The sequence below is a fragment of the Sander lucioperca genome, chromosome 2 (assembly GCF_008315115.2).
Source record: "Sander lucioperca isolate FBNREF2018 chromosome 2, SLUC_FBN_1.2, whole genome shotgun sequence".
NCBI classification, from domain to species: domain Eukaryota; kingdom Metazoa; phylum Chordata; class Actinopteri; order Perciformes; family Percidae; genus Sander; species Sander lucioperca.
The window spans coordinates 9730878-9744633 of record NC_050174.1 but is presented as its reverse complement, the minus strand read 5'-3'; the positions used below and the strand labels follow the sequence as shown (position 1 = coordinate 9744633).

At 41.2% G+C, this 13756-nt stretch overlaps 1 protein-coding gene across 1 annotated transcript in view; it reads right to left on the bottom strand.

Moving 5' to 3' along the window:
- pde4d (phosphodiesterase 4D, cAMP-specific) overlaps positions 1-13756 on the bottom strand; it is a 202479-nt gene that overhangs the window by 186303 nt on the left and 2420 nt on the right. Inside the window, exon 2 of the mRNA XM_031309094.2 lies at positions 5581-5639. Coding sequence (XP_031164954.1) covers positions 5581-5625 — 45 coding nt within the window. The 5' untranslated portion in view covers positions 5626-5639. The remainder of the gene's footprint in view (positions 1-5580; positions 5640-13756) is intronic.

The following is a 13756-nucleotide window of genomic DNA, read 5'->3' as shown; positions in this document are numbered from 1 at the left end:
TGCAACCTGATTTATTTAGGAAAGTTTGATATCCATGGCTCATGTTACTCTGCAATCTGAATGTCTCCACCAGTCACAGGTTTGCTTGGCACATGCCGTCTTAGGGGCCATCCACACGGAGACGGTTTTGGTGCAAACGCACATGTTTAGCATCGTTTGGGCCCGTCGTCCACATGAATCCAGTAAACGCACTGCCTGAAAACGCACTTTTTTGAAACCTGGTCCCAGGGTGAAAAAATTCGAAAACGGCTCCCTTTTGGCTTCATTTGGATGGCGAAGCTGCATACTTATCGTATCGATGATGTCAAATGTGTATATTATCAAAAAGACATTGGATCATTGATGTTTGTTTGATTGCCAATGTTAGCTAGTTAGTGCGCTAACGTTAGCTCTGCCAGCTAGCACGCTGCAATCATGTCCGATGGCAGACAGAATTGCAAAATAAAAAGCAATCCAACAGCACATTATACAATGTAAACAAAGACACGTTTTCTTGCGGAGGCCTTTATAAAATGAGCAGTGGTGAAAGTTATTATAGTCCATGGATGTATTAAGAGAACGTTAGTCTAGCTAGTCATGTTATGATGGGAAGTGGAAGTGACGATAATCTTCTTCTCCGTTTTTTGGTGAATTTCTGTAGCAGAAACAGCACTGCCTATAGGCCTGGAATATGAAGTAATTTACAAATGGATCCGTTTGGACGCAACTATTCTTGAAACGAATCCAGGGAAGACGGGTAAAAAAAAGATCGTTTTGGTACGTGTGGACATGGCTTTAGTTGACTCAACAACACAGGTTTATATATCGCTTCATGGTGAGAATTACTGGTATTTACAACCAGGGTGTGTGTTTTTACTGCTTGAGCTAATGGTTTACTTAGCTGTAAAACACAGTATCCTGTGGGGGAATACAAATTAACTCAGTTCATCAGTACACAGTGCTCACAGCTTCACACAGCAGATTTATCAGGGTCAGGGGATGAAGTAATATTGGGAATATTGTACTGTTTACTGTTTCACTCCTCTTTTTGCCTTGGGTCCACATTATGAATAATATGCAGACATATGCAGGTTAATATGATGTTTTGCTTTGGAGACAAGTTTACAAGTTTATTTTTTTTACACCTATAGGTAACATAATATTTTTGTGGATTTACAGTACTAGAGACGGAAAAGCAGAAAGACGGTGAACACAGTGAGGTGATTTTTCACTGAAAGTGGCAGTAAATTGTTTCGACCTTTAGTGGTTCTTTAAAGGTTTGGATTCTCCTTCAATCATCAGAAAACCTCAATTTCATCACACATTTACTGTGTGAAATACAGAGTGCGCATGCAGCTGCACGACGTGTTATTTGCATTACATTGTATGGGATATCAAACACCTCCATACCTCTGCTAGCTGTATGCTGATACTGTTATATGCAAATTAGATTTCTATTCTTAGACAATTATGGCATACATTAGGCCATGAGATTCCCCTTTCAATCTCAAGTTATGCACGTCTTACATTTCCATTTGCATCACCCCTTGGGCTGTACAATGGCTAGCTTCTAATGAGGTTGCAAAAAGTATCCAATTTGTCCAGCATGATAGCAAGATATGGTATGTTGTAAAGGCAAAACAAACAAAGACGACACTATGATGACACATATTATCTTGTTTCCAATTTATCTCAGCAGGGAAAGTGACAAAAATAAGACTAGCAGGACAGATGATAAGGAAGTAACACTGTGCACGGTGCACTTAAGTGTCTTATTGGAGGTGAGGGAGATGAATCCCTTTGTTTCAAAGAGCCCCCCTCTAGCCTTTGAGGCGGGAGAAGAAATGTCTGGCGGGGACAAGACCCAGAGTCTTCCTCAGCTTCAGACATGACTCTGTGAAGCACTGGTCTGTGCATGACAAAATTAGATGCAATACCCTGGAGGTGCCCCAAATCTACTTTTGCAAAAACAAATACACTCATAGGTGGCTAATAGGCTAAAGTATTAACCCCACAAAGTAACCCCACAACACATTTTCTGTATTTTCCTCATCTGTGCAAAGGGTCGGTGTCACTGTACTGTAATATAGAGACATAAAGTGGAGCCTACTTGCAATGTTTTGTATCTACACACAATAAATTGCTCTGAAGATAAGGCGTGAGGGTCTGGATTGTTTTGTAATAGGAAAGTGAGACAGAAAGATACCACAAGTCATCCATGAACTGAATCTGGGTAAACTGTGACACGAACAGGACGACAGATTCATCACTCCATGAATCCTCCATGTCGACCTTTCTCGGGCAGAGTTTACACACCAACCTTCATGCATCAGCCCCTAAATCCGCGCTGAGCATGCTGCTAAACACCTTATGCTAGATTAATTACACAAACGGGCTGTGAAATGAAAACGGTGAGCGGGTGGTGATGTTTCTTTACACAAATTGTAGCAGAATAAATAAATATTGAGCCTGCCGACCTATCTACCTATGTGCGTGGATGATGTTTTTATGTGCAGGCTCCCCTCAGACAACAGAACAGGCAGAAAGACCCTGACAAGTACGTGTGGACCAGATAAAAGAAATTTGCCCCGTTGAGTTTTGGCAGGCTTGAGGAGAAAAACACATGTAATTTCCCTGAGTGCCAGAGTCCTCATTGTATGGAGCTGCCTGCTAATCTAATTACATGTATCAAATATGCAGTAGATTAATCCACTCTCTCATAAATGCATAAGCAGCCAGATAAGCAGTGGCTCAAAAACAATTAACAATGTTTGCACTGGGCCTGTCAAATCAATGATAAGAAGACTGCTTTTATCTGGTTTACCTAATAATGGCCACTGCTGTGTATGATGCAGTAAAATGTTATTTTGGGTGAAAAAATAGTGGAGTGTTGATTTAGAGGGAAGACAAAGAGCCCTTTCTCCCTGAGCTGAGATATTTAAAAAAAAAAATAAATAAATCTTGGCATTATTGTTTTAGATAAGTGGTATCTGTCTTAAATGGCTCTCTCAAATCCTGGAGGGGATTTCAACAAGTGTTAAAAGTTAGAGTAGAGGCCTTTTGGGAATTGATCATCACAAAAATGTACTTAAAATTTAGAGTGTTGTTGCTCTTTTTAAGATGTCTGTGAGGTTAGGGAATTATATATCATTAAGCCCTTTATTCCATATCCTTTGTCCATTTTCTATATTTGATCTCCTGCAGCTGTCTCTTGTCCTGCTCATCCTTCAGTCACTTTTCTGCTTCTCTAATAATGTTCCCCTCCTCTGATCCTGTTAAATCTAATTCCCCAGCTCTTTTCATTTAATATCTTGTCATCCACTTCCCCTCTACTCATCCTGCCAGCCTTCAACTGTATGAGATGAGTGTCAACTGGCTTTACTGGTGATTAATGTAATTTTAAGTCATCAAATAATTCAAGCTGAATCCTCCTCCTCCTCCTCCTCCTCCTCCTCCTCCCTCTTTGCACTCTTCCTATGCATTAAATTCTAACCATCATCTTCACCATATCGCCCTGTTAGGTGTCCTCACTCAAAACCTGCTCCCCTTATCCTCAAGGCCGGAGAGGCCCAAACACATGGCCTAAATTCTCCCCTGCTGGGCTCTAATTGGAGATCAAGATGTGCGCGGGAAGGAGACGGAGCGGCGTTTGGCCCATTTCTATTCCCTCATCACATTCACATGGCCACAGTCACATCTGCGTAACCATGGTGATGCTGATAAGGTGACTCATGACTATTCATCAATGGCGCTGCCTGATTGGACAGCCCCCGAGAGCCTTGTGAAACGTATTCATCAGCGCAGCCTGTGTCCTTGCTCTACCTCAATATGCCCCTCAGGATGATGACGGAGCATCTCTGCTGCTCTCAGTGTGTTTTTCCACATTCACTTCTGATTCACTTGTCTTAATCTCACCCCCCACACCTCCTCTCTTCTCTCTAATTACCTGCCCTCTCTTGCTGTCCCACCCATTTCTCTCGCAACACTTGTCTCTCTTCTGTGCCCCCTTGCCCTGCTCCTTTCACTTGGTCTTAATTGACGAAGGCATTAATCACAGGCATATCTGACATGAATTATTGCTCACCTCGCCAAAATTTCTTACTGCTGCTCGGTTACAAATCCCGCCCACTCCCGCTTCCCACTACTAACCAAGGGAGAAAACATTCGAAATTCAATAATTTCCCCTAGGACATGTTTTAAAATCCATTGTCTCTTCAATGACACAAATGTGAATCATCAATGCGTTTTGTTCCATTGGTAGTTGTTTTATTCCATTTGAAATGTCACGTGTTCCTGTCGCTGTTGGTTTTTTTAATAAACATTTACATTTATGCAGCTCTTTTTAGCATTATGCCAGTGGGACTACATGCTTTTTGTTTTAATATAATGTTATGCCTCAGTTTGAGAAGTCTATCTTGCAAGCAATCATGTCTTTGGATATTAATTTTTTTTCATTGGTGACCTCTTGCTGTCCCATGGAGCTACAGCAAAGTGCATTTGAACTGTAGAACTAATAATTATATGGTTTCTATACATGCCAAGACAATGTTGAAATGTGTGGCTTTCTGTCTTAGCTTTCACTATGATTCACATAGAAGAGTGGACCATGTGGCAAACTTACAGCAAGAATGGAAATCTTTTTTTTTCTCTTTTATATTTTGGCTGATATTCCCACAAGAGTCTTTTTTTTTTTAGGGGAAGTGCTCTGCCTCTGCATACTCAATGTATTTCCTCTCTGATGTCAGACAATTTGAAAGACTTGCACACTGGCCCTACGTTTGAACTTCAAGTCAAGGTCAGAAACCCGAGGAGTATGATTGAATATCTTATTCATGCACGGGGGGGATATGCCTCATAGTGTCTGCTGCTGCTCTCTCCGAGCTCCATCTCTAGTTGAACAGCAGCTCTGACCTCTCTAGTTATATGTAGGATTTCCAGGAAGCTGCCTAATGAATCCAGATGGATAGTGGTGGGTGACTCCGACAACATCATGTGAGAGCCCAGATACAGTCGGTTAGATGTAGCTGTTGTGGGGGATGGGTGATGAAGGAGATACGCATGAAAAGGAAAATACCAGTTTTGAACTTGTGTGGAGATTGTATAAAATAGTGCTATAAATGACAATATTGGATACTCACATAAAGGATGAAATCATTCATCATCATAAAGATTCCACCTCACTAATCCGGGGATGATCTTTCTCGTGTCGTGAGCAGCAGAGTGAGTTCAGGCACATTCACAAGTCTGTTCCAAATTTCAATCATCACATTTAAATGCGTCACGTTTGGGGGTTTCCATCACATATCACCACTAATGGCCAAAACTGGTGTGACTTGGGACATTCCAGAAATGATTGAGTAGCTCTATAATTAACTGTGTTACAACTTGCATTTTCATGGAACCAATTATTGCCAGAAACAATCTGAATCAGGAAATCCACAAGACCTATATAAACCCCTTATACTTACATATATAATGGAGTACAATAGAATACATAAGAATGGTTTTGCCTATGAAGACGTAGAGTTGTGTAAAGATGAAAGGTGAAAGATGAAAGGATTTCAAGGGAAAATTAAAAAGACAAAGCTGCTGTTCACTTACACTGTCCCGCTGGCTTTCGTCCCCGGACCGGTCATTCTTTTGCATGGTGCGTGCCACCTCTGAAAACAGGCAGGCTTCAGTCACACAGTTATTCGGAAAGGGGGAAATACAAGCAAAACATCTGTGAGGAGGTAGCCCATCTCAACTAATTCCCAAACTGATCATGTAAACTTTAACAAGTACATCAAACATTCTGCTAGATTTTCATTTAAGTAAATGAAAAAACACAGATTGTACAAATCTGTGACACATTTGTATGCAGTGTATGGAGTTTTTGAAATGTGTTTATTGTTTTCAAGCAAGATAGCACTGTCTTGTCAGGCTGAGGGGTTTTGTGATTTGAGAATATGAAAGCTTTGATCTCCTAGACAACCAGGTACGTGTGTGTGGTGAAGGGGGAACATGATGCATGTGTGTGTGTTGTGTTGGTTGAGAAAGGAGCCATGCTGGGATCCACTGGCCTATTAGAATGCATTAGAGTGTAAAAGGTAAAGGTCAGTGAATTATCAGCCGGAGTTATGTTACACAACCGTGCTCTGCTTACCTGGCCTAATAACCCCGAGCCTATACCTGCCTCTCTCTCTCTCTCTCTCTTTGTCTCTCTCTTTCTCACACACACACACACACACACACACACACACACACACACACACACACAGAGACGCCAAGACCCATTGTGCTGAACTGAATTTACAACCGTTGATAGAGTGTTGAGAGTGTTGAGACTCGTGGGAAAAATCCTGTAGAACTTCAAAGAAGTAAACAATCAAATTTTGGTGTGGTTTGATTGGAGCATATACAGTACGTCTACTTGTGTTTTGGTATTCCTGTCACGTCTAACATTGTCTGGTTGATATCAACCAGCAAGAAGTATCAAGAAAGTAAGGAGACAATTCAGTACTCCTCATTTTGCTCTGCTTTTTTTTTTATAACAACTCACGCTGTCCTCTCTGTGTATTTCTATCAAGTTTTGTGTGAATGCATATATGCAGTCCCTGAATAATATATTTTCCCTACTACAGCAACTTCCTTTATGGTTGTCTGTGTTTCACATTAGGGAACGCAGGCTAACAGTTCATTTTTTATCAGCCTATTTCATGCAAGGCAACACATGCATGTCACTTGCCATTTACTACCTACACCTTCATTTACATGGTCCATGAGCTCAGAAACAACACCAATTCCACTTAATCCCTGTCTACCAGGACTCATAAGCAACACTGGATGTACTTTGAATGAGTGATCAGCCAAACGGGTAACACATTATCCTCCACTCCGGTCCCTTAGCTCGGGCCCATCTCCACTAAATAGATGTGGAGTGACAGGACTGCCAGGTAATTACCAAAGACAGAAAAACCGACAGAGCTGACTGGACAGTCTCCATCAATTGGTCTCTGAGGAGAGGAGAGAGATTGGTTATGACATGGTGCACAGGCTTTGCATGATGTTGATGCTGTACTAAAGAGCACCATGTGCATACCTCTGCATAGAGGCCAGAATGTATGCACAGCACCAAGCATGCACATGAACATATAATATCAACACCTTGTTTCAATAGACGGTGGCCGCATTCCTTGTTGTCAGAGCTTCTTAGGATAGTCTCCTTCCCGCTGTATACGTATACATTTTGATTATCAAATTGTCAGAAATAACAGGAAAATGCATAGATTTCTGTCAAATAAGGTAACACAGACTGATTGCCTTTACTGTACGCAGACTGATCATGCTTACTGCCGTGCGTAGTTCTCTTCCCCAAAAGGCAAACCCTGTTCCCTGTTCATACTGCAAGTATTTACACCTTTAGTTAGATCTTTAGGTTTGTTAATTCCGGCTGGTGAGAACAGCGCCATTCAGACTGAGAGGTGCAACAAATAATCACGGCAAGACAATGTGAAAATGAAGATTTGTTCCTCTTCTGCTGTAACTGAACTGCAGTGGGGTTTGGTAGAGTGGGAGTGTAATCTGCACACGGGGCACAAGATAACTCAGGGCAAACCACAGCCTTGACCTATGCTCATATTCAGCTATCTCTGCAAGTGTTAACTGCTATGAACTGTCATGCTTAACCACAGTTAACAGGCTCTGAAATCACAACTGCTTTGTCCCTACACAGCCACCAAAATCCCTCAACATAGCAACAGTGATATGTACATTTTCAGTCTAAAACATTTCTTGGCATCTCACATTTTACCATCTCTCTGCAGTCATTAAGTGTTATAATGATGCAAGTCCATATGATTAAGCTGTCTGCAAAGCATTGCTGGCTATGTTCCGGTGCCTGTCAGGAAAACCCAGTCAATTATTTCAAATTTGTCTAGACTAAAGATTTAAAACTGTAAACAGCTATCTAGCTGGGCACAGACTGAGAAAACTCTAATTAATGATACAAGTATAAGTATATAAGTGATACAAAATTTCCTGAATGTGGCGGTGCAGTTGACATTTTGTCCAACTTGCAGATTTTATTGTCTCTACAAGTACTTGAAAGAATTAAGCTAGTATGTACATTACACTCCAAGCACTCCTGTAATTACACTCCATGCCTTCCCTTTTCTGGCATTGCCCTTATAAAAAAAGAATCGTGTTGGTGGTGTGGATTATGGTTTTTCCACCTTCAAGATGAATCTCTCGTCATCCATGGTGTTGTAGAGGAGGGGTGTGTCTTTTGGTAAATTGACTGGATTCGCAACGTATATCCATTGAGAGACTGACATATATATATATATTGAGAGGCAAATTGGGGGTGTATGAGAAAATCTGGCGGCCATTTGACCGGTTTGTAAAAGAAGAAGACATAGGGGAGCTGCTACTGTGATACTGTCATATAATTTGCTTTTTGTTTTTTGATTGTTGTGGTACAGCAGAGGTTGAGAGAGAAATGTTGTTGTGGGTTGGGACAGGGGGGATGTTTTAAATTGTTACTGCGATGAAAAATTAATTAAAACATTGTTAAAACATTTTTTTTTTTTAAATGACTGAATTCTCTCACTGTTTTACTTCCTGGCCGGCTGTCCGAACGGCCCGTGGATCGCGTGAAAATAGACCTTGCGCGTATCTTTAGCGGAGTGGAGCCGCTTCACGCACACTTCTGGGACGCGCTGTGAGGCGGGTGGTGAAATATCAAGCATTGATGTGAATGGCCGCGATTGCTCGCGGGGGCCGCGTGGTGGAAATATCCCTTTAGTGCACACTGTTTTGCCATTAACAGCCATTTATCAAAATTCACAGTGTCATGATCAACTTTGCAGTTTATACATGGTAGCTCTAAATCAGCTAAAAGTCTATCATAGCTTGAAGGAGCTGTTGAAATGAATGAAATAAACTCTTCCTCTTTCCATCTCTCACTGTCTCTTCAGGGTGGGCCAAGAGCCCAAATATGATGATTCTCCAGAATAATGTGGATTTCAGCCTTGAGAGCACATGGCTAATTTAACAAAAACTGAATCAGCAGGAGAGAAGGTGCAGATACAAAGAGAGAAATAGATGGCTAACGACATCACACTCTTGATCTCAGCCAGCCATTATTATTTATACATGCTCCTGAAAGCTGCACTAAGAGGATACAAGTATTTTAGTGCAAATTCTCAATTAACACAGCAGCCAATGACCACTCATGCTTAATAAATCTTTGCCACCACAGTGATCTGAACTGGGCTGCAATGATTGTTCATGTATGTGTGAACTCTCTGTGACACAAATACATTTTTAGACTCTAGATTAACCAGTCACATCACGCTCTTCTTTTCCAGACACAGCAACACTGCAGTGACAATTTTCTAGTCTCAGTGGTGATTGCAAGACCAGCCAGTCAGTAAACAAACAGAACTTGTCTTTTCTTTTGTATTGCAGGCGGGAAGCCCTTATTGTTTGTGTGTCTCGGTGTGTGTGATGGAAGAGTGTGGCTGCCTACAGTGCAACCACAGGGGGTTGATTTCTGTCTGAGCTCAAGTATTAGTTACGTGAGGTGCTACCGATCCCCCACCAGAGAGATCCAGATATGAAAACCGCCCTCTGAAGATGATATTTTTCCCCCTGTCCCTTTGATACATCCTTTGTTGGCTTTTTCAATTAACTTCATGCCATCTTTAGGAGAGTGATGAGAGTTTATACTGTGTGATCACGTTAGGCGAGTGAGCAAAAATTGAGGTGAGCTATGGTTTCTCCTCACCCAGCAGTAGAAGGTCATGGCTCTCTCTAATATGCTCTAAATTTCAGCTACTGTGTGAAATGTCTCCTTTTTTCTTGTTGAGCTCCCGCAGCTGCTTATTGAATAATCGCTCAAAAGTATCTCAGCCGTTTATTGTTGCCATTCAATCAGCCGAGATGAGCAGGCGCTGTGGCTTTGTTGAAATAGCTAGTCACTTTTATTCTCTTTGTAGGCAGATTAGCATAGACCCTTAATCAAGTGCGCTTTTTGCTAAATTTGTCAAGCTCATATTGTGGAGGAAAACCACTTGAAGAGTATACATTAATTGTTAAGCTTAGATGGCAAATACTAAAATGAAGCAATCAGTTAACAAATCAGTCAATACTGTTGCAAAACTCCATCTTAGAATCTTCAAATTAAAATATATTACAACCCATTATAGGATACATCAAAATGTTTGCAGGGTAAGAAGAAATTACACTTATTTGAGGCTCACTAAAAGCTCCTCGTGGTGTACCATCCAATCAGTCTCATTTGGCATCAATTAACTAAAGTGGATTTTCCCACCGTGGAGTTCCTTTACCTAACTAAAGATTGCAGCGTTAATTATCATCCTATTGATTATGTTATTGTATTTTGGTCACTGATTGCAGCTTAAAGATCACGGCTGAACCCCTTTTAAAGTAAGAGCAGCAGCAGCAGCAGCAGTCTGCCGAGCCACTGAGTGAGCCGAAACATAGCATTGGCTCCTCCAAGTGGTGCTGCAGTTACAAGACATGATAGCACAAATAAAAAAGATGAGTCTTCATTTTATCTGACATATGTGGAGAGACACTACTGAGGAGCAGATCCTCAAAAGACCCTGCCTTTCTTTGGCTGACCTTGTCCTGTCCTTTACAATGAGGACTAGCCTTAGCTGCCACCGCAATCCCTCAGTCCATACATCACATAAATCAGCTACGATCCAACCACTGGAGGGTTGTCACTTCCTGTAATACAATCACATACCCTCATGCACTAAAACTCAAAGGCATGCCAACATACGTGTGCACACACACACCCCTGAAACATGACCTCCAAATGATGGATGTGTGCTGTCACTTGGTACAGACTTTCTATTTCAGGATGTGTGATAGTCCTTATTCTATACTTCAAAACCATACACTTGATCCTATGGAGTGCGTGTAGGAGCTCCAATTCATTCAAAGGCTGTTATAGAGCCATATCTGGTAAAACAGCTCAATTTCCTTTCCATTCATTCCTGTAGCACTTTATTGACAGTGAGGAGCCCTTTTGTAGCAGCTCGAAACAATTTCACAGCAAGTAACCCAGGGAGGAAAATACAATAACACTTACTTGAAATGTAAATTAGCTCTCACACCTCTAGCTCTTTGAAAATAACGGTCTTATATTTCACCTGTTCTCTCGCAGACCCAAGTATGAGTCACTCATTTTCATGTTTGCTTGTGGTGCTGTGAAATTGGGGTCATCAGACGTGGGAGTATTTTGAAAACAGTTTGATGTGCATCAACAATGAAAGTCTAAAATTATTTCTATTCCAGGTTCTTCAGACAATGTATTGGATCACTTACCACTTGGATTACCTTTCTGTAATTTTCTTCACTGGAATATTTAAATAAATTCTTCTGTAAAAACCATGCACTGTATATAAGTGGACATAGCCATCGTGTAGTTGTCATTTGTTTGTGGACTACTGTTTTGAAGGCTCGAGTTTGGCATTTTTTGGCCGTCTGCATTTTTATTTTTGGAGCCAGAAGTGACCATATTTGGACAAGAGGGTGGAGCTAAGTTATCAGCTAGCTTGTTTAGCAAGGTTTAAAAACTAATTTTAGTACAACTGAACCCTGAACAAGACCTTTTTAGGCGACCAAAATGTTATAATTAACTTTCATCAACTGAAAACACACCGGACAACACTGTAGTAGACTTGTCAATCACAAGGTAGTCTATATCGACACGTTTCATTTCCGGGATTGTTCAGGTGCCGCCGGAAATTCCGCCGGATGTCCGTCATTTCGGCCGGATGTCCGTTACCTTCCGCTTTCTTTGCGTTGGCATTTTAAACTCCGGTGGAGCTTCTAGACTATCTGTCCAATCTGAGTTTTCTGTTGCACGACTAAAATAACTTTTGAACTTACACATGTTCCACCAAAACAAGTTCCTTCCCGAGGCTATTTTGCAGAGGCATCGTTGCTCCATCTGGCACTTAGCGCCACCCAAGACGATTGTGATTGGTTTAAAGAAATGCCAGTAAACCAGAGCACGTTTTTCTCCCATCCCTGAATGCTTGGCTGAATCCCTGAATGACTAGCCAGACCTTCCTCCGCAGTGCTGTGGAGGAGGGTCTGGCAATGCGAGACTAATCACAAGTTAGCCATCCCCTGCTTTATCGTCTATTTTACAGTACTCTAAATGGGACCATAATGTACAAAATGAACATGATGCTGTATTCAAAAAGACTTAAAACTAGCAATTGAGACCATAAACTAATTAGGAAAATGTTTACTGAGGTAATAAATCAAGTGAGAAGTAGGGTCATTTTCTCGTAGGCGTCTATACAAACTGACTTCTTTTTGCAACCAGTAGAGTTGCCCCCCCGCTGGCCATTAGAATGAATACAGGTTTAAGGCACTTCTGCATTAGCTTCACTTTTCAGGCCTGGAAGTTGCTGCTTAAAAACATTAACATCACCTGATGTTCAAAATGTCATGTCATGGGCGCCTGGATAGCTCAGTTGGTAGAGCAGACGCCCATATATAGAGGTTTACTCCTCGACGCAGCGGGCCCAGGTTCAACTCCGAACTGCGGCCCATTGCTGCATGTCATTCCCCCCTCTCTCTCCCCTTTCATTTCTTCAGCTGTCCTGTCGAATAAAGGCCTAAAAATGCCCAAAAAATAATCTTAAAAAAAAAAAAATTGTCATGTCATGTTCAAAATGTGATAAGTTACATGCATGTGCAAGAAGTGAGTTGCATTCTGGCTATGGACTTCCAGCTACTGAGAAAAAGATGCTCAGGATAGGGTAATTTGTGACATAATGTGGGTTATCAAGTCCTTCAATCTTTCATATTTTAAATTGTATCTTTTGTTGCTGACTCATCCTAGAATTATTGTATTACAGTTAATGAAGCAACAAAAACTGTGGCTCTGAAGGGAGCTTTTCTATAGACCGTGTATGTTCCAGTGTTTTTGGAGCTTAACCCCTACGAGTGTACCATTTTACAAACTCACACTTGTCAATGAATGTCACTATAAATGGCGCTGGTCTTTCAGCTCACAATTTAGATTTAAGAGTCTGCAACTTTACCGTTTTTGTTCACTCTCACAACTCTCATTAACCATACTTCCAACCACAGCAGGCAGCTGTTTTCAGCAAGAATCCGCAGATAAACCTATTTTATATGAGATAAACCCACTGTACACTACCTCCAGAGCGCTCAAGAGCCAATTTAGAAGCTTACTGGAGGAAAGAGACTGTTGTCCATAAAAATAAAATGACAATTAAGGAAGCCTTTTTTGTTAGCACCAGTTTATGGCTCACTTTTGACCAGTTAAACCAAAGGAAAAGTTGTGTAAAGCCTGCAGCGAATTAGGCTACTACAGTGTCACAGACGGTAGCAGCTAGAACCCACATTGATGTGTTGTGCACAAACAGCAGAATGACCATATATATAAAAGAAGTAGTTATATCTATGAGAATGACAATAACAATTCAGCAAAAAATAACACTAGTAAAATGCAATTGTTAATATATTTTAAAGGTTCATACTTGGGGTGGAACGGTACACTGAAGTCGCGGTTTGGTTCATACCTCGGTTCAGACATCACGGTTCGGTACAATGGAGGGAAAAGCATAACAAAAATGCAGAAGGCAATTGTTTTTATTGTGCATGTCTCATGCTGTACCACCTAGTGTCATCCAGTCTCTCCCCTGAGCTAGCTGCAACAGCCTGAAGGTATAAAGTAAGATGTAAACAGTAAACAATAAGTAGGCTACCCCACATCATC